At 50.9% G+C, this 24,114-nt stretch overlaps 6 protein-coding genes across 6 annotated transcripts; 3 read left to right on the top strand and 3 right to left on the bottom strand.

The window, feature by feature from the left end:
- Positions 1-1,711: 1,711 nt before the first annotated feature.
- Z518_04046 (uncharacterized protein) lies at positions 1,712-3,899 on the top strand (the record flags this gene model as incomplete). The annotated part of the gene is made up of 7 exons (XM_013417754.1): positions 1,712-1,826; positions 1,882-2,016; positions 2,072-2,143; positions 2,198-2,334; positions 2,387-2,863; positions 2,920-2,993; positions 3,068-3,899. The coding sequence occupies 7 exons, from the start codon at positions 1,712-1,714 to the stop codon at positions 3,897-3,899; spliced, it is 1,842 nt and encodes a 613-aa protein (XP_013273208.1).
- Positions 3,900-4,657: 758 nt separating this feature from the next.
- Z518_04045 (uncharacterized protein) lies at positions 4,658-5,716 on the top strand (the record flags this gene model as incomplete). Its single annotated transcript, XM_013417753.1, has 1 exon — positions 4,658-5,716. The coding sequence occupies one exon, from the start codon at positions 4,658-4,660 to the stop codon at positions 5,714-5,716; it is 1,059 nt and encodes a 352-aa protein (XP_013273207.1).
- A 303-nt stretch (positions 5,717-6,019) lies between these two features.
- Z518_04044 (uncharacterized protein) lies at positions 6,020-8,482 on the bottom strand (the record flags this gene model as incomplete). The annotated part of the gene is made up of 1 exon (XM_013417752.1): positions 6,020-8,482. One exon carries the CDS (start codon positions 8,480-8,482, stop codon positions 6,020-6,022), a length of 2,463 nt encoding a protein of 820 aa, XP_013273206.1.
- Positions 8,483-9,656: 1,174 nt separating this feature from the next.
- Positions 9,657-15,820, bottom strand: Z518_04043 (uncharacterized protein; the record flags this gene model as incomplete). The annotated part of the gene is made up of 2 exons (XM_013417751.1): positions 9,657-9,842; positions 9,902-15,820. The coding sequence occupies 2 exons, from the start codon at positions 15,818-15,820 to the stop codon at positions 9,657-9,659; spliced, it is 6,105 nt and encodes a 2,034-aa protein (XP_013273205.1).
- Positions 15,821-17,393: 1,573 nt separating this feature from the next.
- Z518_04042 (uncharacterized protein) lies at positions 17,394-20,384 on the bottom strand (the record flags this gene model as incomplete). Its single annotated transcript, XM_013417750.1, has 1 exon — positions 17,394-20,384. The coding sequence occupies one exon, from the start codon at positions 20,382-20,384 to the stop codon at positions 17,394-17,396; it is 2,991 nt and encodes a 996-aa protein (XP_013273204.1).
- A 1,607-nt stretch (positions 20,385-21,991) lies between these two features.
- Positions 21,992-23,341, top strand: Z518_04041 (uncharacterized protein; the record flags this gene model as incomplete). The annotated part of the gene is made up of 1 exon (XM_013417749.1): positions 21,992-23,341. The coding sequence occupies one exon, from the start codon at positions 21,992-21,994 to the stop codon at positions 23,339-23,341; it is 1,350 nt and encodes a 449-aa protein (XP_013273203.1).
- Positions 23,342-24,114: the final 773 nt, after the last annotated feature.

The raw sequence follows: 24,114 nt of genomic DNA, 5'->3' as shown, positions 1-24,114 counted from the left end.
CAGAACCAGCTCGGAAAGGTATCAACGACAAGAAGCCGAGAACATAGAGGTGTTTCTTGTTGATCGAGTAAGCGGTTTCATAAGAGGTACACTCTTATCGCAGCAAATAAATGGATCACATCATTGCGAATTCTCTCACACCAACCACCGACTGACGCATTTTTGATGGGTATGTTTCGCACTTTCGAGGAACCCAACAAGGAGGCAGTGGAATTGCTCATCCGGGCCTCTCATCACGCCATTTTCAGGGGTCTTCAGTGCCTGACCTGCAAATAGTGGTAGACATTCAGGGTACCGAGGCAGTTCAGCTTCTATAATGCTGCGAACATGGGCATATTATAAATACCTCGAGCTAGGATTCGCAAGCTCACGTATTGTTTAGGAAGAGGAAGAGGAATGAGGGCCTCTCGCGACCAAAATTTTATACTCAACCGGCCGTGGGTTAGCTGCCTCCTAAAGATGTGGGGGCTCCAGGGTAAGGACAAGGCTGGGAATGCCCATCTCACACCTTTTTCCTATATACGATCGACTAGGTTTCTGCTTCAGGCAGCCAGAGTGCTCCGGAGTCCGAGAAGCTCGACGATCAGCGATTGCAGCCGTCTTCACAGTCGGTAACGGTGTTTTACGGTCCAAAGGCTGCAATGAGAAAGTCCATTATCGGGGCCATACTTCCATGTTGATGTTCCATTCGAACCTCAACACGTCACCCCACTTCCTCCAAGTCAAGAACGTCATTTGTCCTCAATTTACATATTTGGTGTAGAGGCTCTCTCTTTTACGATCCCATCCTCCAGGCTCCTACAGAATGACGCTGGGCCTTGGCCCATCACGTTCTACGATGTCAATCAATCCTTTCCTCTCACGAGTCTTCCTGGAGCAGAGAGATTGTATCACAGCGACGGACCAAAGTTGGGCAAGGGTCGGATGTCCCGGGAAAACACTGCCCACTTTAGACCCCACAAGGCTCCCACAAATCGTATCTTAGCTCACGGGTCATTGGCCGGGCGGGAATCTGGGATTGCTCCCCCACTTAACGAGAGGTGGGGAAAGGCAATGGGCCATTCCAGAAGCCTTCAGTAAAGTCACCTGGGGCCTCCTTTAACGCGAACAATCTCGGTAATGTCCCAAGAGGGGCCTAATATCTACCCAGTTGCCCAGAAGAATTCTCAACCACATAAAGCATTTCCTAAGCCATGGACAAGGCTGGGACGTCTCGATCAGCATTCCCGCTTCAACACCTTCGCTCTGAACAATGTCCATGCGCTCAATACGATTCGTGCACCTCGTTTATGCTGACTGGACCGGGTTGGCCGCTAATCGAGCTCACCTGAACCTTCACGTGTTCAAATGCGACAAAGATCTTCACAAGGTAAGCTCCACTATGAGGCTGAGGTCTCCTCGTATAGAGTCGAAGGGTATTCCCCGCACGTTATGATGCAATTACCCCGTCTAAGTCGAATACTTTGGTGAAACCCAAGGTTCAGCTGGGCAGGATTGACTCGGACTCCAGTGTGAGACTGTCCGAGATGATGGCGGCTCAAGATGGTGCTGAATGTGAGCTTCGCCGAGACTGAGCCACGAAAGCAAGCATCACTGCTCGAAGACGACGTATGAATATTGACATAAACCATGATGCTTCTGCTCGATCGTTTGAAGCTGGGCAATTCTTCTTGTCCAAATTCAATTGCAGATATTTCCCACCGAAACGACGATGTATCTCGCCAGCTTTGTTGTTGCTGCTCTTATGAGCGTGGCTGGGGCTAGTCCCATCAAAAGCATCAAAAGACGGGTCATCCAAGACAAATATGACTTCATCATTGCTGGAGGTAACGCTCTATTCAACTTGGGCATCATACCATTGAGTTGACTGACTCCGAATAGGTGGTACAGCGGGCCTAGTCCTCGCAAATCGACTGTCGGAATGCCCAAACCAGAGAGTCCTTGTGCTCGAAGCAGGCCCCGAACCCACGGTTGTTGCGGCATATCAGTATGCTGGAGGGAATCAATATCTTTCTGGTATACCGCCACTTCTCTTGATACGACGAAGGAGGTCATCCTAATACTGCTTGAGGCACTGCGATTGACTACAATTACTATACACTGCCGCAAGAACACCTGAACGATCGAATCCTTAACTACCATCGTAAGCTTATTACGCTTCTTTCCAACCGCTCTCAGTTGGCTGACCATGGTTGAGGTGGCCGGGGTCTTGGTGGGAGTTCAGTAACCAACGGTCTGTTCTATGGAAGAGGCAGTGCCAGCGTGTTCGATCGTTGGGTTGATTTGGGTAATCCCGGCTGGGGCTGGGATGATTTGTACCCCTTCAGCGTCAGGGTTAGTATCTCAGTCATCAGAAGGACCTCCACGCCAGATCTAATCGTGGTAGCATACTCATTTCAACCCACCAAATCTGAATGACAGCTTCGACCACCGGTATCAAACTTGGGATCCTCGTGCTTACTCTAATGGCCCCCTGCAGATTGGGTTTCAGGGTGAAGTACCTGCATCAAACATCGGTTTCATTGAAGCATGCGAAGCCATCAATGTTCCCATAGTAGATGAACTAAACAACGGCAATAACACTGGCGTCAAGCAAGGGACGGGATGCCTCGACCCCCAATTCAGGCGTAGCTCCAGTTACGACAGCTTTTACCAACAAGCCCGGAATCGCACGAATCTTGATGTCCTTCATTATGCCACGGTCAACTCGATCCAGTTTGAACAAGGCGCCAATGGAAGCACCAGGGCCACAGGCATCTCCTTCACGGATCAGCCTACCGCATTGGTTCACACGGCGAACGCCACGAAGGAAGTCATCCTCTCTATGGGAGCATTCAATACCCCTCAACTTCTTATGATATCGGTAAATGCACATTGAGACAAAGCTAGGACCCTGCATATTTGCTAACGATGCCTCAGGGAATTGGACCAGAGGGAGAGTTAAGTCGAAATGGAATCGCCGCGGTCCACATCAACGAGAACGTTGGTCAACAGTAAGTGGAAGTCGAACATTTGAACCGAACGAGAACTGACCTTGGAACAACCTCAACGATCATTCCGTCTTCAGCATCATGGCCTTGGCTGACCCAGGGGCGTCCACCAGCTCCATGGGCGCCACCGAATCGTCACTCGCCGCAGCTCAGGAGCAATACTTCGACCACCTTACCGGCCCATACACCGAACCCTCTGGGATCACCAATGCTTTCCAGCAATTATCCAATGCTACACTAGACTCTATAGGTGCCCGTGCCATCATCGAGGCAGGACTAGTCAATCAGTCACACGTGGAGTTTCTATACGAATCTCAATACTACCCGGGTGGATTGACCTTTTCAGGCGGCGTAGGCTCAAGCTCTGAACAAGCCTATTATGTTCCTCAATCCAATCTGTCCTATATCTCTCTCACAGCATCTTCCCTCGTCGCCCTCAGCCGAGGGAATGTCACCTTGAAATCCAAATCCATGTCCGACGCGCCGAACATTAACCCCAACTATTATTCTGACCCCACCGATCGCGTCATCGCCGTTAACGCTTTCAAAGATCTGAGGAAACTTCTCGCGCACCCGGCTCTGTCACAGTACACCATAGGTCCTAACCATGGGGAAGTGTGCCCAGGCTTCGATGATGTTCCCGCGGACGCGGACGATGACACGATCTTTCAATACGTGATTGCCAACACCATCCCCAACTGGCACGCGAGCGGAACATGTCAAATGCTTCCAGAGAGAGACGGTGGTGTCGTCGATGCACGCTTGCGAGTGTATGGAATTCAGGGCCTCAGAGTATGTGATGTCAGCATCGTCCCGCGATTGCCTGATGTCAACGTCCAGGGACCGGTCTTTATGATCGGGGAAAAAGGGGCTGAGATATTCAAGGAAGATTGGAATTTGCAATGTTAATTGCTGATCTTCCGCGAAGAAAATGCAGGAAAATGCACCACGACGGATTTGCTGGGTGGTCACCAACATTCGAAGCATGAAAGGGCCATGAGTCGCCTCTTGATAAACATGTTTGAATGGTCGACTTGACACGCTAGAAAAGGAAAACGTGTACGACGTAGGTTACACATACCTATATAGGTCCATGTATCGTCTTAGGAAAAAGTAAACTGGGGTCAAAGACAAACGTATTGGGTCTTCTCAGTGATTCCTTCAATTTACGATATGAAGTACAGGTTTCCCACGAGATCACTACTGCATATGGTAATCATTTCGTATTTCGTATCGTGATGGCCCGGCATTGTGTCATGGAATCTTTCGCGAGCATCAACCTCGGCCTACAATACTGATCCAATCTACCATCACCGACGCCGAAAACAATCTGTCAATCTAGGGGGAAAAAAAAAAAAATTCCTCATCACTTCCTCTCTGCTGTGTTACCTGAAGACACAATAACATCGTAGAATCTTGCACGAGCAACAACAGTTTCAGCCCATTTGATTTGGAGGTTTCCTGTCCTGGGTTTGAACCGAGGAAAGTTCCGAAATTGGGACTAAGGCGACAAACCTCCTCCAAGAAAGAGGACAGGGCAAGAGGACGCAGAGAATCCAGAGAAGAGTTGAGAGGTCTACATAAACGGCCTCAAGAATTCGACTTGAAAAGGGGGAGCTTATAGATTTATACCTTTCGCTCTCAAGGCAAGAGAAACAATTGACATCATGCCTGTCGACAAAATCAAAGTTAATAACGATCCACGGATCTCTTTTCACTCTGCCAAACTCAACGGCTACACCTATGGCTACCTCTTCAGCCCGGCCTCTCCCAAAGTGCCGAAAAGGGGAACCATCTTCCTGATCCACGGCTTCCCAGACCTCAGCATGGGATGGCGGTTCCAAATCCCCTTCCTGACAGACCTGGGCCTCGACGTGGTCGCCCCAGATTGTATGGGCTACGGCCGCACCGACTTCCCCCGCTACACACTGCAAGACTACACATACAAACGCGCTTCCGATGACATCGCTGAGCTATGCCGCCAAAAGGGCCTGTCGCGCATCATCCTCGGCGGGCACGACTGGGGCGGCGCCATCGTCTACCGCGTGGCCCAATACTACCCGCGCCTGATCACTGCAGTCTTCAGCATCTGCACACCCTACTTCCTACCCAGCCCAAAGTACGAACCGCTAGGAGTCCAAGCGGAAAAGCGCCTTCCCAACTTCACGTATCAAATGCAGTTCGCTTCCGGGGAGATCGAAAAGAACGTGCAATCCAAGGCCGAGATCCGCCGGTGGTTGAACAATCTGTTTGGCGGGCGCACACCGGAGGGCGAAGTCGCCTTCAACGCCAACGTCGGCATCGACCTGGCCAAGCAGGCGCGCGTAGGCAAGAACAGGCTTCTCACCGACGAAGAAATGGATTTCTACGTCGACGAATTCGCGAGGAATGGCATCAACGGCCCGCTCAACTGGTACCGCGTCCGCGAGGACAACTACATGAACGAGTGGCGTGATTTCTTTGACTCGGGTCGTAAATCCGCAGCCCAGGCCGCAAGGGACTTGACGCTGCAGCAAGAAGTGCTGTTCGTGCTCGCGACTAAAGACCAGGCTCTGCCGGCGTTTATGGCGGAGAAGATGGCAGAGAAGATCCCCAAGCTGACCAGACGCGAAGTCAGTGCGAACCATTGGGCGCTGTGGGAGAGACCGGAGGATTGTAATCGCATAATTGGCCAGTGGTTGCATGAGAAGGTCTTTCCTTTCATGCGAGGAGAGAGTAAATTGTGAGTTGAGAAGCCGAGAATGGGAAGGCAACACCAATGTTCAAGGGACGAGAATGTCGCTCTTCAGCGTGCCGGATCTTCCTTCTGTTGTTGAGTCGAGCTGTGGTGGATCACGAGTTGCCAGGCCAAATAAAAAGCTCCTGAAGGAGGACGTTCATTTTTGACACCGGGTTTATTAGGACCCATAGCGGTCTAGCAAAGAGAAATTCAATTAAAGTGCTCCGTTGGATCAGATGCTCTTCTATTTCTAATGCGTGCTCTTCCTCACCATCAAAGCTCCCCACTCCAAAACTCCCTTCTTTTGGGATCACAAATGCATTCCCCGGACGTCACTCAAAATCAATTCCGCCACGGGCTCTGTCAACGTCTCATCCACACTCAAACTCATCAACTTCCCAATCTTGACATTAATCGCACTGTCGCGATCCGTCACAATACTCCAGATCCGATCCTTAATCTCAAACTCAGTCTGATAGTCAAGTAGCAACCGCTCAATCCGCGCTTTATGATCGAGCACGCTCAATTGCGGGTCCCGGCCTAGCGAGATGTGAATAGTGTATTTCTTCCTCCTCTTCTTCTCTCCCTCCTCCTCCTCCTTTTCCGGAGCAGGGACATGGGCCAACATCGACGGGGTGGACGGAAAACTTTCGATCGAGACTTTGGCATCTTGAGTGCAATCCTTGCCGTCAACGACGATTTTGAGGTCCTTCGGGACTTCGGTGATGGCGAGGAAGCGGAAAGTCCAGGTCCTGCCTGTGACGTGGGCCGTTAAGACGCCTTGAGCCTGGTCATATCGGATCAAACTGCCACGTTCGCCGGACGAAGGGGATTCTTTCTTGACGGGGTCAGAGTCATCGGCGGGATCTTCTAGAACACGGCTCCGTCCATTACGGCCGACGACAACGAGGACTTCAAAGTGCGTTGGATTCAAGCCACCATTTTGGGGCGTCGGGTCCGCGTCGAGCGGGATGATGCTGCCTTCATGTGCCAACACGGGAATCTCATGAAGAGGTCGATACATATTCAATTCCCTGTTTCCGTCGTAGACGGTGCCTGTGAAAACATCGACATGGCGATACTTAGGCGGTAGCCAGGTCTTGACACAGCCCAGATTCGTTCTCTTGTCCCTTGGCTTCACGATCGGGGCGACAATCAACTCCGAGCCAAAAAAATATTGATTGGGGACTTGGTATGCCTCATCCCGATCTTGGAAGCACCAGTACATAGGCTGGATGAGGGGTTCATCCTCGGTGGACGCAAGGACGTTGCACGTATAGAGATATGGGATCATTCGGTGACGGAGACGCATGAAATTTTGGATGATCAACTCGCTCTCCGTGCGATATAGCCAGGGCTCCTTGGATGTCCAGCGCGACTTGGAAGAGTGTAAGCGCATCACGGGGCTGAAGACACCAAATTGCACCCATCGCGTCACCAGCTCGTCGTCGCGGGTTCCTAGCATGTGTCCGCCTACATCATGACTCCACCAGCCATAGCCGATATTGGACGCCGTGGCTGTAAACTCGGGTTGGAATTCCAGCGACGCCCATGTCGTCACTGTGTCCCCCGAGAATCCGACCGGATAACGATGGCTCCCTGGCCCGGCATATCGTGAGAAGATGAGGGGGCGTTTGCCGTCGAGAGCATTGTCGAGAAAATGAAAATGGTTGAGGAGCCAGAGAGGGTCGATTCCAGGTACCTTGGTATGTGAACCTTGTTGCCAGTCAATCCACCAGAAATCACAGGCGACCTTTTCAATATTCCGATGGAGGATGCCCAGATATGCTTCCATGAATTTAGGGGATGTCGGGTCGAACCGGATAGGATTCTTCCTCGAGGTGTCGTGGCCCAAGAATTTAGCCATCTCCTCATATGCATCCTCATGCGAATGTATCCCCGAATGCGGGTGATCATTCAATGCAATCTTGAGATTCCGACTGTGCAAGTCTCGACCAAAAGTGGTCGGGTCTGGAAACAACTTGCTGTCCCAAGTATATCCCGTCCAGCCGGCATGAGGAACCCGATCATCATCCACCAGATGCCAATCCATATCAATCACTGCAACGGACAGCGGGATCTCCCTCTTCTTGAATTCGTCCATCAACCCGAGATACTCATCCTGATGATATTTGTAGTAGCGACTCCACCAATTTCCTAACGCCCACCGGGGCAATATAGGCTGTTTGCCGCTCACCGCGTAGAAATCTCTTATTGCCCCTTTATAATCGTGGCCATGACAAAATAGGTACCCATCAATGCGATCTCCAGGCAATCGTCCAGCTACGAAGCCCTTGCCGTCAAACAGCATGGTTTCGCCATCATCGATAGCCGCATATCCGAACCGAGACAACACGCCATCCCCCATATCACAGCGTCCATCACACCCGTCCAAGGTTCTAGCTGTTCCGCCGAGATTCTGAGATCTCGAAGCATTCAGCGGGTCATCGTACCGCCACTGGGCTCCCCACTGAGTGATCTTCGCGGAGAAGCTACACATCAGTCCATTGGGGCTGAATCGTTCCTTGTCGTAGCTCAGATGGAAATGGTCTGTGATGATCTCGAGTTCGTCGGGGCGTTCGATCTTCTGGAATTTCGGGACGGGGAACTCCCGATTGATCGCGAAGGTTGATGCCCGATCTTCGAATTTTCCATCATAAGACCATTCGTAGCGGATTAATCGGTCGGTAAGGAGTGTGAAACGGTAATGAGATCCTGTGATTATGGCATCGGGGTGGGCTAAGGGTTTGCTGTCGAAGTGATAAGTCTTCATCGAGATGTGTAACTGTTTGTGATGGACGGATCCAGAGGATTGAGGCGAGAAAGTTGAGATGATGGACCGCCTTTTATGGTAGTCAGGATTGCAAAATGGCAAACGAGACGAATGACTTCCCCAGGTTGTGCGGTTGGTATAAGCAAATATCAAAGCCGTGTCATACAACAGCTTCGGTCTTGTCTTCAAGAATGGAAACCCAGCCGATCAAACATTTGAATGTATTTTGAGGGATCTAAGTATTCACTCGTATACTCGAGGACCGACACTCTAGATGAGCGGTGGCATAGCTTCGGCCTTCCAAGTCGATTGTCATCTTGATCGTGGCATGTGCCGGAGTATTGCTCGGCGAAACGATGATTGAAGGGCATCATCCTCACTTGACGAAATGGTTAGGCGCACACTGACCAGTTGCTCTGTTGTCATCTCTGTGCCTGGGCGTTGTTCTGGGGTTTTCGGCTTATAGCCGACGCGTGAGTTTGGGAAAATAAAAAGGTTGAAACCGAATTCGTACCCAATATGGAGTAGGCATCCGAGGTAATTACCCAAGTTCCCAGGTGGGTAGGGGAGTCAATATATGTCGCTGACATTGCTGATCTTTCCGTAGTATCACTATATGCAAAGTACCGTAAAGTAGACAAAGCCCCTGTATTGGATGCTGTTGTGGTCTCAACCCGTAAACAAAGACTCCCGCTCCCCCTCTGGCTTCTCAGCCTTGCGCTCGATCACCAAAACACATTCTGTCGCAGCCATACCATATTTGCAGTTGATCCCTGTTGAACCTCTCCATCCCGAAGATGATATATAAAAGCCTCGAAAAGGAAGTGAACCACAAACTAACGCTTGCGCAATATTCGATTCGTCATGACGGCATCCCTTTGTATTCCCTTTCAAAACCCCCTGGTCGTTGTGCGCAGTTCATCAAACGCCAGTTCAATTCCACATGATTCCTGATAGATAAGCACAATAATCCTATTCGTAAAACCCTTCATTCATAAAAACCAATGCAACCGCAAACATTCCCTCTCTTAGACGAGGAGAGGTAGGCCGGAACTTTTTTGGTGGTAATCTGCCCGCCGTATTTGGCAAAGACGGGTTGAGTCTGATATATTGAAACAAAATGTTGATCGCGCAGAAGTCTCATTGACAAGATGAATGGAACTCCTGAGCAACTTTATTCCGAGTCTGTCTCTTCCTCCGTTTCTGGTGTATCAATCTGATCCCTGAATTGATTTGCCTCGGTAAGGAGACCTGAGAGCTCGGACAAGATGTCGCCAATAGGTTTGGCCTGGTCAAAGAAGCTGACGCCTTTCTGGAAAGGCTGAAACATGTGGCGAAGCTGCAGTGTTGTTACGCATGCCTGAACCAAAGTAATCACGTTAGACTGATCTCTCACACGAATCCCGTCATGTTGCTTACCTCGACCCTGGTCACTTGGTGCTCCAACAAGTTCATCATGAATCCATCTGTCTGTACCCCTCCCCGCTCTTTCATCCTTGTGAGTAAACTAAGTTCGGGCTTGTGTAATCCGGCTGCTCGCTCTGGGGCTTCCAGACAACTGCACAACATCTCCAATCTCAGGGCAATATCCCAAAGTTTCCAAACTTCATCGAGGCGTAGGTCTTTCAGCTGGCTGTCTGTGCCTAGGCTGCCGGGTTGACCTTTATCATCACCGCTGGCGGGAGCGTCACCTCCAAGTTGGATTTTGTTCTCGGCTCTAGGAGGAACAGATAGGCGACCGGCCAGTGAATGTGGATACATCAAATAGAGATATTCGGGGTTTTCAAGACCTTTCAACTTCTTCTCTCCAAGATCTTTGACCTCGAATCCCTGGCTACTTAGCTGGCGAAGTTCGCGGCGGATTTGCACAGACAGTGGATCGTCATTCACCGTCTCTTCCGATCCGACCGAATCTCGTCGATCATCATCTGCATAGCTCTCCAGGGTTCTTTGAACCTCCGCGATAAAGTCACTGCTGACGCTGATTTGTCCACCATCTGCCACGGCACACACTCGGGCCGCTTTATTGACCATGGGACCAAAGTAATCCATTCGTCGGGTAATGGGATCTTGTTCGCACACGGGTCGACCCCAGTGAAGGCCCATTCTGACCGAGAGACCACGATAGATGGTATTCTGATCCGAGTCCACCTTCTCTTGACAATGGACCGTCTCCAGAACTTCGGTGGGCCAGGGCAACTCTAGGAGATGACTTTGGCAGCTGAAACACCAAAGCAACGCTGATGTGACCGTCGGGAAGGACACCATGAAAGCATCCCCTTCTGTCTTCACCTCGTACCCACCGATGATTCGGAGCTGTCTTCGCATGAGCTCATTGTGCATCATTATGGCCGATCTCATCGGAACGGGGAGAATCTCCCACAGAGCGGTTGAATTTTTGATATCAGTGAAACAAATGGCCACGTCGCCGACAGGAGGATCTGGCTCTTCCAGTCTGGCAAGTCGAGAATCACCAACCAGAGTTTCGCCTTTTCGCCGAGTCTTTCTCGAACTCGGAAATATGGCTCCTTCGTCAAGGCCTAATTCTTTAGCCATCGAGAGGCTCGTGCCCCGGAAGCGATGATTTCCTCTCTTTCTTAGATCGGAGATTCCCAGGACCATCACCATAATCTTATCTCGGGCCCCGAACGCCATTGCGAGATCCCTCAGCTTCTGCGCCGCGAGCATGAGATCGTTCTTTTCGGCTCGAGCGGCATCAACTGCTAAATCGACCGTGACATGATCCCAAAACTCCTTAGTACCCAAGACAATAAGTTCATCGGATTCACTGACTTGGCAGTTGAAGGTGTGTGGTGCGGCGATGACCGATGGCATGTGACTGTAGTAGCCAAAAGCCCGACTCACTTCGAGAGTTTCATTGAGTTTGCCTTGTCTTGACACATATCCTCCTGCCTCTCGGATGCGCTCACGTTCCGCTGGCTCCGCTGGATCGTGCTTTCTCGTCAATTGGCGATGTTGGCCATTCGATTGAATGAGAATCGCCTCAATATCACCAACGTTGGCGACATACAGTTCCTGGCCGTTGATGTACAGGACTGTGGCTACGCCACCAGAGCTCAAATCATCAGGACCGAGGATGTTGGCAACAGTCGAGCCTCGGTGACCATTAACCAACCGGTATTCTTTGGCATCGAAGTTGCTGCTGGCGAAATTGGCCATGTCCTTGTTGATGGCCAGGAACGTTCTTCTTAAAGCATCGACCGCATTTTCTTTCGCGTTGTCGGCCTTTTTGAGCTCCTCGTAGAATACCGCGGGAAAGTTTTCGTGCAAATACTTTGCAACCCGTGAACCTCCACTCGACATCGTCTGACCGTCAAACATGCCAATGAGAATTTCTCCATCCTGGCCTCGGAAATTGGGTTTGAGAAGATCTAGAGTTGACAGATGTTCGTTCTTACCCAACGTATCCGCCATTCCGTACATCAACGACCCGACCAGCGACGCAGAGGTTCGAACTCGACGGTCTTCGTTGTCATCGGGAATTGTGTTCGTCAACAGTGTTACATCCATGAGACCTAGAACTCGGAGGTGCTTCAGGGTGTTGAAACTCGTGAGATCGGTCATGTCATCGCGGCCCATCGAACTGAATTGCGACGGGGTTTGGTGGGCAGCAGGTTTGATCTCCAAGCGTTTGTTGGCAGAAAAATTGAGGAATTTCAGGTTCGTGTTGCGATTCCAGTTCCAGTCATAAGGCCAGTTTGAGACGTTGTATTTCAAGGAATTACTTCCAACATCCAACGTGGACAATTTATGCACATTGCAGAGTTCAGCAGGTAACACCTGGAAGCGATTTGCATTCAGATGCAACACCCTCAAATTACTGCTCTCTTCGAGATCGTCGGAAGGCAAGGATGTCAATTCATTCCCGGACAGATAGAGCTCACTTAGCTGAGGCCAACGGCGCAGGACTCCTTGCGGAAAATCGTCGAGTTCGTTGTAGGACAAGTTGAGGACTCGAAGTTCGGGTAGAAGGGCCAACTCGCGGAACACGTCATCTTCGAGGCGGTTGTCAGCTAAATACAAATACCGGAGTGAGCCAGCAAATGTAGTCTGGAGCCTTGATTGCGACATATTGGAGTCCTTCCGGGTGGCGGTGGTCATGGAGTATTCTGTGTTTGTTCTTGATATTACCGAAGTCTTCCTGTGGGCCGAGATCGAGGCGACAGAATTTTTCCGTCCGCTGCCTGGGGAGCTTCCAATGCTCATCATCCCGGCAGAGGCCTGACTAGGTCGACGTGCGGCAAAATCCTCAAGTTTCCCAAGCTCTTCGAAGCTGGGGGAAGTTGACAAGCCTGGTGTGGTAGCTGGCGTGTAATCTTTGGGCTCATTAGGGGGTGGAGCGGCGTTCTGCTTAGGAAAGGTCTCCAAAACATTCGAGGAAACATTGAGGGTCTCTAGTTTCCTGCAATACCAGATTTCCGGCGGGAGACTTTTCACGTTACATTCTCTCAGATTCAGGAATTTGAGCTCGATGAGATTCCCGATTGATGGCGGAACAATGTTCAGCGGGTTCTTCGCCATGCTCAGGAACTCCAATTTAGACAATCGCCCAATTTGAGGGGACATGTTGGAGAGATGATTTTTGTCGAGGTTCAGTTTCTGCAAGTTAGGCATGAAGTCAAACATTGTCTCCTTAAACTCGACGAGTTTCGCCGAAGCTATATTAAGGTTTGTCAGCGTTGTGACAGGCTGGTCGAGCTCGAAAGAAGTGACGGGGCAATGGTCCATGACGAGAACACGGAGCTTCGCAAAAGATCCTTTGAACGTGGTGATGTTGTTATGCCCAACCAGTAGTTGCTCCAAATTCGGAAGATTGGTCACGTTGTCGATGTTGGTTATGCCATTGAACCGGACATCTATCTCTTTCAGGTTGGTCAAGCTGGCGAATCTCTCATTGAAAGAGCCCTTCAAATCATTGTTGGTCACCCATAGTCGTTCCAGGGTGGTCAGTTGCGAGATCTTGGGTAACGACGATAACTTGTTGAAGCTGATGTCGAGATCCACCAGCGCCTTCAGACTGCAAATGTGTTCTGGGAATGTCGTGAAATTGTTGGACGATAAGTTGAGACTGCGAAGTTGGCGGAAGAAGGAGAAATTGGGTGGAAGCTGAGATAATTTGTTGTTCGCAAGCTTCAAACTTACAAGACCCATCAATCGATGGAGCTCGGCATGGTCGAGCTGCTCAAGTCGGTTGTTTGACACATCGAGGACAGTTAAGCGACTTGCCCAAGCTAGGCTCGGTGGTAGTCTCCAGGCTTCATTGCCAGTGAACTTGATCTCGCGAAGATTGATGCAGGCGGTGATGAAATCCCTCGGTACTTTCAGAGAAAGATTCCGGGACAAATTGATGGAGATGATTTCGGAAGCTTTGGTGTAGAGGATGATCGGGATTGTCACCAATGATTTTCCGGACAAGTCAACATGGCTGAACTTTTGCATTTTGTTGAATGCGGGATCGTTGTCAAGGCCGCTCCCATATCCGGTTTGTTTCTCGTGACTGAAAGTGAAACGAATGAGGTAGCTGTTGTCTTCTCGGCCCACATCTTCAATTCGGTCCCGCTCGGTATAACCAGCGAGTTGCAAAAGCTTCTTTTGCATTGCCACGGGCCGTTCTCCTGGCCCGAGCTGCCTCGATAGTTGATGTTTACGCATGAGCAGCAGGTAATTGTCGATGGAATCGTGCAGGACAGATTTCTTTGCCAGTGATTGCAACACCTCGCCCACCGTCGCGTTGATAGACATGGACAGGGTCGCGAAGGTGCCGTCCGTTCTGAAAACACGCATAAAATACGAGAGGCGATCTTCCTCTTGGATGGCCGGGAGACCATCGTCGTTGGCCTCCGGTAAGCGGTCGAGAACTTCATCTTCTTGGCCTTTGACAGCCCAACTGTCTGGTGCGTCCCAAGCCGGCGCCGACAGTTCTGATGCTGGCGTCGCAGAAGCCTTGCCGATCCAAATTCCAGCTTCCCCGGGAGTTTTGGGCACCTGAGGCTGTGAGATGATGCCGGACATGTCGTCAAAATTGGTATCAAGGCTGAATATTCCTGCCTGCATGGGTGCTTGCTGATTCGGCAACCGATTCTTCTCCGAAGATTCACCCTGAAGACTCGGACCACGATGTCTTCCATGACGAGTAAATCTACTGCCCTTTGATCCACCTGTGTATGTACGGTCGATCTTGGGTGACGGATCAGAAGCTTTGATTGTCGATGCGCTGTCGGCCGAAGCGACACTGGTTTCTCGATCTCGTTTGTTGTCCGAAAGGTCCGAAGTGTTGGTCCGTGTCGACGGAGTTCTAGTCTTTTTCTGTTCTTCTGGTGGTCGTACCGGCTCGACATTTGTTCTGATCGGCTCGGGCTGGGGTGCTTGTTTCTCTTTGTGTCGTGGTTTCAGTTTCGAAAATAATGATCTCTTTTCTGGTTGCGAAGATGCTTCTTTACGAGATGCCGGAGATGGACTCGCATTACGCGTGAGTGTCGTCGATGAGCTCATTGGTGTATTGTTCTGAGGGGTGCTGCGGAAATAAGCCAAATTACTCGTGGACGATTCTCGGCTGGTCGAGGGTCTCTTTGGGACAGATGTTGGAGCTTGCTGACCCTTTGGAGGATCCTCCTTGCTCCTCGTATGGCGATGAATCAGACCGCGGCGATGAGAAGGCACTGGAGGGATGGAACCAGGAAATAAAGCGTCATTCTGCTGCTCCTGCCGTATTGGTGCCGATCCGAAATTGGAGACGTCTTCAAAGTTCTGGTAGGCCCAAGGCGTAACGTCACTGGAAGGAAGTGGTGCCGGAGTCTTGGGTCGGTCGTCCACAGTGGCCTGGGTATGTACAGAATTGCTCCGGTGCGATGGTTTGTCTGAGGAATTGCTTTGCGGTAACTGTTCTGGCAGATTGGCGGTCGATCCTTTTCGAGAATCCGTGGGATCTTCGCCAAAGAATCCCTTCAGACTCTTGTGAAACCGTCCATTTGTGGCACTACTTATTGAGCCCGTACTGCTCACAGTGGTGGCGCTGGTAATGGACGGCCGTCGGGCATCGGCATCAAAATCGCCGGCGTCTGATATATTCGTTCTGGCCGTATCTGGACGCATGGACGAACTCTGTGTATCCCGGCCAACCGAATCAGCAAAGTACGACTGATTCAATGGGCGTGTGCCTGCCATCTGCGCTTGGGGACCTCGTTCCCAAGGCGCTATTTCATTGCCATTCGGGGATCGACTCTCCCAAGGAGCAATATCAGCATTGTTTCCTAGTTGCTGAGTGGGCGGGTGGCGCATTGCAGAGTTCATGGCCGGGTTGGTGCCGAAAATAGCCATAGCTTTGAGTGGGATCGGACCTGGCGGTGACGGTCTTTTGCCAAATGGCGCAACGTCGTCGTTCGAATTATTGAACATGTGTATAAGAGTCGGAGAGGTAAGTGGGGTACAACGGGATCTGATGATCTCAAGTCAGCAATGGGGCAATGACGGTCTCACATGGACCGCAGAGATGCCTTATGGGCCACTTGATCTGGGCTTGGACCGTGTGGGTGGAGGATCAAACGCTCCGTATCGATTGATTTTGAAGTTGGAGATCCGGGAAATCCAATATCAATTGATAAATTCACCAGATGAACTCCGAGTGACGACCCGATAACAAAACTTCGCTGTCTGGACGGCATAAATTGGGGCTCTGCGTACCTTCTCTTCTCCACGGTTCTGGTCCTAAGCTGCTTAGCGATTCGTCCTTCCTCCCAAATGCCTCAGCTCATGATCCTCTGGGACTCGTTATAGAAATCGCGTCTTGCGCAAGATTCTTAATGAGCATGCTCGAACGCGCACCTGGCCAGCTTCTGGTTCGTCAAAGTGCAATGTCGTGAAGCAAGGCTCTCGTGAAGTGTTTGTTCAAAAATTATACGCGCGTTCGAAGAGGCCTTAGTTGTATACCGGTTTAACAATGCGCAGCTGGTGAGGCATTGCGCCTTGTCGACTGGATGATGTGGTCGGTGGAAGGCCGTCGGCGGTCACAATTGATCCGTGTGGCGACGAGGGGATTTGGAGGCAGGAAGAGAGAACATCAATCTTAATCGGTGGTGGAGTGACGAGAAGATGTGATCGACCAAGGGCTCGGGGGTTAGTCGAGGAGTTCGAGGAAGAACAGGCTGAGAATGGAGATGAGGTCCAAGTTAAAGGACGAGGATGGCTCGAGCAACCTGGCACACACACTTGGGTCTGTGGAGGTGGTCGACTTACGGTAGAACGCAAAAGCGCAGTCTGGTCGAACCGCACTCTGGATGCCACCCACAGCAGTCCGCCCAACATCGACTCCCTTCCCCCCACTTTGGCTAACATGCTCTGGCTAACTAGGCGGTGTCCCCCTGTTTGTCGTGCTTTGACTGGCCCGTACCGCCAAAAATGCTGAGTTGAGGGCACCTAGCAGCAATTGATCCGAGCACATAGTGATGCCACCTCTCTTCCACAGCATCATCGAGCTTGTCAAGCACTCTCCAAGCAAAAAAGTTCACGGCAATCTAAGACGACCAACCCTGAATCTCGTGATTCATCGCCCTCTTCTGACTGGCGATGAGCTTCCACGCTCCCTCTCCCAAGCTTTTCCAAATCTACCCTGTCATGCCTTTCTCTGACCGGGTGTTGCCAACCTGATCTCCAAGGGGTGTATTTCTTTTCCATTTTTACATGGCTGCACTGGTCTGGATCTGACTTTTAAGAATGCGAGATTTTGCCATGTACTAGGACCCCTAAACAAAACGGTGGCTAAGTTTTACTGAGAAAGCTACCACTCCTCCCCCCCAAATTATCATATTCCGTACCGCCAGCTTACATGCTGCTGACGGTTCTCTGAGAAATTTACCACAACAATCGGCAATCCAGGCATCACATCAAATCACTTTTACGCAGAGGAAACGCCAAGAGTCTTCTTCGTATCGCCTTTGAACCAAAGCACCTCCTTGCCCGATGTTGTCATCATGTTTTTACTGGTTGCGGCTTCTGAATTCGGCCGAGTGGTACTGGCTGTGGCCTCGGTTGTGGGGTTGGTAGTAATCGACGTGCCTGAGCTTCGAGTTGCGTTTGTGCTCCCGCTGAAAAAACTCTTCCACCCGCTCTTGCTTCTACTGCTGCTCTTTTTTTGCTTACGTTCACCTTCGAATTGCCCGGCCGCTGCAAAGTCTGGATTCACCATTGGTCTCCCTCCAGGGCCAGGAGGCGCCGGTGCTTGATCAGGTGGTCCTAGGGACCTAGATGATCGGTGCGACCATCGTTGCGCCGAATTGGAGGAAGCGGACGAGGCAGACCTGGCATGAATCGGTGAACCAGGCGGGGTGTGAGACATAGTCTCGATGATGTCTGCGACGACATCCATTCGGAGTTTAGACCCTGGACTTCCGACTTTTTGGGAACCTCCTGGGCCACTGACTTGTACAGGCACGATTTTCCCATCTTTCTTTGCAAGCTTTAACTTCAGGGGGCGAATTGGCTCTGGTGATGTCGAGTCTCCAAAATCCTTGGGCTTCATTCCAGGTTTGATGGTGAGTTCAGTCGGTAATTTGAAAAAGTCATCCAACTGTTGGATACTGGCACGAGGGACTTCTTTGTCGGGGTTCGTTGAAACTGCAATCGGTCTGGGTGGTAGTTTGAATGTTTGATGCGGAGCTTCTAATTCCACAGGACCAAAATCTTGCTGTGATATCGGGACGGGTGGTTCGGGGACAATCGCTTCCAATTCAGCCAGAAATTGTGTCTCTGGTTTATCAACGTCTGCCTTTGGAGGAGGAGGGGTGTGTTCATGGATTTCTTTCTCTGCTTCTTTCTCGTCGGTTTTCGGCTTAACTTCATCGCCGTCTTTCATGGTGTCTTGGGATTGGAGAGCTATTGCGACAACTTCCTCCTTGACTGCCTCGGCGTTTTTAGTCTCTTCGGCCTTTTCGACAAGTCCGGTGTGTTCAGCCTTTTGCTCTGCAGTTGCAAATGTCTCCTTCTCGGCGGAGGCAGGAGTGACCGCCACCGTAACAATGGACGTATCAACCAGCATCTGTGGTCCAGAAATGGACGCCGATCTCGTGGCCATGTCTTCTGGTAACGCAGGCCCCGGCTCTCCCAGACTGGAAGGCTTCGAGTCTTTTCTGGACTGGGAGGAAGGTGGTCGCTCCTCTGGTCCAGCGGTGACAGGAAGTTCTGCCGGAGGCGAAGCCATTGCCATAACAGCAGGATGTGAAGTAAATGCTGAGTTGAGAACCGATGAAGGACGTGTTCCGGCCGATGTTTCCGCAATCGAAGCGCGAGCCGACTTCCCGACGGCAGAAGCCACTTTGTTCGAGTTGACTTCTTTCTTGCTATCGGGGTCAATCACTCCAATGGCAGGACTTTGCTCACGGGAGGTAAAGCCAGTGAGAGCATGGACGGGCGTGCCCTTGGGTTTGGCAGACTGTGGCGTGGGTAACAAATGAGATATTGGTGGGGTTTTCAAGAGATCACTTAGAGCTCGTGGATAATAGATGCTTGAAATTCGGTGATCCGAGTTATCCTTAGATTTCAGCCCCAAGGTCATGCTCAGTCGATTTTTTACCGAAACAGGCGCTTGCCGAAGAGCGCCCTCGGGAACGTCCGCAGGAAGCTCGATAGGGTGATCGTTGTCAAACTGGATGAGAAGTCCACCAAGGCTTTGCATCCGTTCAGTGGCCTGCTCCGCACGAGATACGTCCAGCGCCTTTGCTTCGGGCGACAGGGCGCTTTCAACCCTCTCCGCTTGGGCATTTCTTTTAGACCCGGGGGATCGCGGTGATTGATGGCCGGCGGATGGTGATTGCGAAGTCAATCCTTGACTTGACGACTTCTGGCCACTGTTCGGGCGGCTGGAGAAGCTCGTTAGTTGCGTGCTGCGAGAGGAGTTCCTTGCTGAGTGTTGTCGACCCGGTTCAGTCGGCAGGGGCTTTTGGTCCGCAATGGAGTCGGAATGGGACGATGCACCATTCGTCTTTTGCGAACTGATGTGTTTCGGTTTCTGAGCTCTAGCCTGACGAGCGTTAGAGGGGAGAGAGAGAACAGGGGCGGTATGATGGACTGAGCTGACCACGACATTTCTGCTCACAGCAGCAGCCCTCCTTTGCATCTCGGCCACCACTTCTGCGAGCTTCTTCAAAGATCCTGAAAGCTTGTTTCCTTGTAGATGCAGTTCCAAAAAGGCACGACGCCAACCTTCCACGTTTCCCAGCATTGCGACAAGCACGGCCTCATGCTCAGGCGACTCCCTCTTCCATTTGGAATTGAGCTTGGACAGGTATTTCTCCAAGACGCTGGTCGCATCAAAGCCCTTCTGAACGTCTTTGAGAGCATCCTTGGCGGCCCTCTTGGTTCGAGTAATGACATGATCGATCCTTTCATTTCCATCGAGAATAGAGGCTCGAAATGTGCGATCCTCCAGCATCCGGTCAAACACATCTCCATGTGCGAGTGGGAGTTTCAGACAACGGATTCTTTCGTGGATGTCGCTTTGCGCCAGGTCGAAATCCTCCGTGGTACGTTCCAAAAAGCCATCAATGTCATCGACGTGAGACTGCAATATCCTCATGACCTCCTCTTCCGATATGGCCATATTTTCCGCCAACAGATGCACCCCAAACGACATTTGGGCCACGAGCTTCCACAAGGGGTGGTATATTTCACCGGGTTTCTGCTTCCATCTCCCTGCTATCACCCGTTGATAGGTTGGCGCCTCAAGCAGCATGGTCCTTCGAGCCATAGCATCCATGGGCACATCTTGGTCCCCTTGATCGCTGATTGATTCCATCATGGACTCTTCAAAGGGTTTCTGTAGCTGAGGTACCGGATGGGAGGGTGGACGCACAAGAGTCTGTCTGCCATTGTCACCTTGGTCGATAGACATGCTGGGCGACGTCCAGAGGCCCGCGTCCAAGAAACCTTCAACGGGATCGACACGGATGTCAATCAAGGAGATCGGTGGCTATTGTTCCGACACCATATAAACTGTCGACCCTCTATTCATATTTGATATACACATATCTCCCTGCCCATCCTGTATCATGTATATGCGGTGAGAGGTCTTTCCCCCTGGCAACCGGATCGGTGAAGGATACGGTGGAATAAGGAGTGGAACAAAATTGGGTGTGACGATGTTTGGCTCAGGGTGTCAGAGGTTGTATTAGGTAGTTGAAATCTCAGTGAAGCGAAGGCAGACGATGAGATATGTGCGAGGACGGGCTACAGCTGATGGTGGCGTATGCTCCTGCGAAGAGGTTAGGAGTTCGAGGTCGAAATTGGACCGGCCACGAAAAACATGGACAGAGAAATAACAGGCGGGAAGACAGGAAAGGTAGAAGAAAGTGAGGAGCTGGCTCACGAAAGCCCGGAAGGATAAAAGGGACCCAGATCAATGCAATGCTCGTGCTCCAGTTCGGTGATCATGTATGTGTCAATGCAGGTATGGTTGGGCGAAGGAAGGGGACGAGCCACAAGGTACGGCGTGCTCGAATTGCTCCGTGTAGAGTAGCACAAGGGGGACGGTAAGCAAGCATATGCAGATCCCCATCTACCATGGCCAGGGTTCTCGCCTGATGAAATTTTGATGCCATGGGGCGGTGGACATGGTTGTCTCGTTTCAGCCTTCGGCGTAGGGACTGCTGCACTGGCTTCAACTTCCAGGGGATGCTATGGGAAGCAAAAAGGGCTCGAGTAAGTTAGAGTTGAAGAGCCAAAATGGATTGGCCATGGAGCCCAGGTGGTGCATGGTGAAACCAGACCTGCATGCCAGCGGGCACCAGCGATAGGTTGGGAATATCCCCGACGGTAGCTAAGTCAACAGAGTCCTAGGCAACTCCCGTACCTCCGGGGGTGTCAAGTGTCAAGACTCCGGTATGATGGAGTAAAAAGAATGGTTGATTACTACATGGAAAGTCCACTGCAAGATGGTTATGGACTGATGTACCTTCAGTATGCTGTCCAGAGGACTTATCACTCAACTACTAGAATGTATGTATCTCGACCACGAGCTCTAGGAAAAGGGAGCACGCTCTGACCACGGAACTTTCCGCCTGTCTATTCCATAAGTAAACCATCCACCATTTGGCATCCAGCAAAGTTCCCCCCTGGCCTGGATTTAGGCATCCTTCCAAGCCGAAGGTTCCGATCTCGCCCCATCAAAGATTATCATTGAAATTGATTCATGCAACTCCGATTCATTTAGCCCCCAGTTCCATCTATTCGGGGCTGTTCACGATTCTCACTCTCTGACTGATGGAGACAGAGGAATCGGCAAGAGGAAGAAAACCCACATCAAGTCACGATGGCGAGGGGATCGTGAAGATCACATGACCAATCACGTGACGGGATTTGCGACGTCGATATCAACTTCGGAGTCCGCCACCGCGTCCATGGAATTTCAGTGACCCACTGCGAGTTCCTACTCAAATTTCAATCATAACCTCATCGAATGGGACTCACGCACTCTGATATATACTCATCTCGAACACCACCATGACGTTGGCAGACTACCCCCTCCCACCCAAGAATACTTTGGTACAGTCATATCAGAACCAATCCCTTCGCGATGCTCCGGTTCCAGCGGCAGTGATAGACGTGGCCAAGGTAAAAGAAAATTGTCGAGCCATGCTCGATGCTATCCAGCAATTTGGTGTTAGTTTCCGAGCTCATGTCAAGACTCACAAAACCTCAGAAATCACCAGACTGCAAGTGGGCCCCGATTGCAAGGACGTGAGACTGGTCGCTTCAACCGTCCTTGAAACTGAACATCTGGCACCTCTCCTCTTGGATTACAAGCAACGAGGTGCAAAGATCAATGTGCTGTACGGTGTTCCGCTGGGTCCCTCCCACGTCAAACGACTGGCTGCCGTGGCGCGTCAATTGGGTGACGGTTCGATCACCGTAATGATGGATCATCCAGATCAATTAGAGCCAGTAAAGGAATTCAAAGCACAGGCAGGTTTCCCGGCTTCGGTATTCGTCAAGACCGACTCAGGGTATCATAGAGCAGGGCTAAATCCGAATTCCACGGAAATGCTGAACCTGCTCCACGAAGTAAGCAAGGGAGAGTCTCGAGGTGATCTCCATATGCTCGGGTTTTACTCGCACAACAGTCTCAGTTACGGTGGTTCATCACCGGACCAGGCTATGGACATGCTGAAGCTAGAGATTGACGTCTGCCGGCATGCTTCTCAACACTTCAAGATGGATCGTCAAGCACCACTCATCGTCTCCGTCGGTGCATCTCCCACGGCGCTTTCCCTACAAAATATTCTTCCTTCACACCCGAGTTCTACCTCTTCGGCCCATGCTCTCCAAAACACGCTAGAGCTGACAAAATCTAACCTCGAACTGGAAATCCATGCTGGTGTCTATCCTATCATGGATATGCAACAAGTGGCAGCCAGTAGTCGTCATTTCACGTCAGATCCGCATGACACCATTTCCGTGTCTGTGCTTGCCGAAGTATGTTCTTTATACCCAACCCGCACAGATCGGCCCGAAGCTCTCATCTCTGCTGGTGGCCTTGCTCTTGCTCGAGAGCCTTGCAAGGACTATCCGGGATGGGGAGTTGTCAGCCCTTGGAACATGCCCGAACTTTACAAGACCACCCAGCAGGATAGAATCATTGTCAATCGCATAAGTCAAGAGCATGGAATTCTCTCTTTCGAAAAGAATTCGGAAAAGCGCCAGCTTCCTCTCCACTATGGACAAAAGCTGCGCGTCTGGCCAAACCACGCTTGTATTACGCTCTCAATGTTCGGCTGGTATCTGATTGTTGATTCTAGCACCAGTTCTCCTGACAAAATTGTTGATGTCTGGGTGAGATGGCGAGGCTGGTAATTACCAGAGATCGACCAAGATAGGGCTAGCATTGTCTTGATAACGTTACGATTCCACCATGAGATACTCTGACATCTTGCTGCCACCAGATGGCTTAAGCTGATCTGCCACGGTGGGAACAAAGTCGACGACACAAAATATTCGTCTTCAATTCGTCTAACTGACTCGAGTCAAGCAAATGAAGGCATGTAAACGAAAATTTGCCCACGTGCAAATTCAGTTAAGAGCTTGCGGACAACTTGCCGGCATTGAGATCAATCCTCTCTGTTCTCAAATATCCCGGCCACTTCCCAAGCACGCTTCACCGCAGAACGAGAAATGTTTTATGATATTGATGAAACAAAAGATATCGAGCTGCTATTTGCACTAAATCTTTCAGTCACACTACGACCATCTTTTCTTTGTTTGTCTGAAACCTCGGGTGCGAAAATGCCCACTGCCACAAGGGCTGCGGCAATGCCCTTTTTGTTCCTTCTGCCTTGATCTTTGTTATTCCAGCTCTACCGAATCACGCTCTCTGCCCGACAGGCAGTGGATCATTTTCACAGACAGGCCTATCAAAATTATTCTCTCTTTTCGTGTACTAAACCTTTTCCTCGCCAGGTGGTCGATTCTACAATATCGAAGATTCAGAAACAGAATACTCCAACGGACATGGTCCAATGAAAAGAGGTAGTATATCGTCAGCTACTCAAGCTTCCGCCCTCCTTCAAGGAAGAATACTTCTACATCGACTGGTGGAGATGTTCGTGACCATCGTGATGCTCCATTCC

Source organism: Rhinocladiella mackenziei (assembly GCF_000835555.1).
Source record: "Rhinocladiella mackenziei CBS 650.93 unplaced genomic scaffold supercont1.3, whole genome shotgun sequence".
In the NCBI taxonomy this organism is placed as follows: Eukaryota; Fungi; Ascomycota; class Eurotiomycetes; order Chaetothyriales; family Herpotrichiellaceae; genus Rhinocladiella; species Rhinocladiella mackenziei.
Note: the sequence above shows the minus strand (reverse complement) of the source record. Positions and strands in the feature narration are given on the sequence as shown.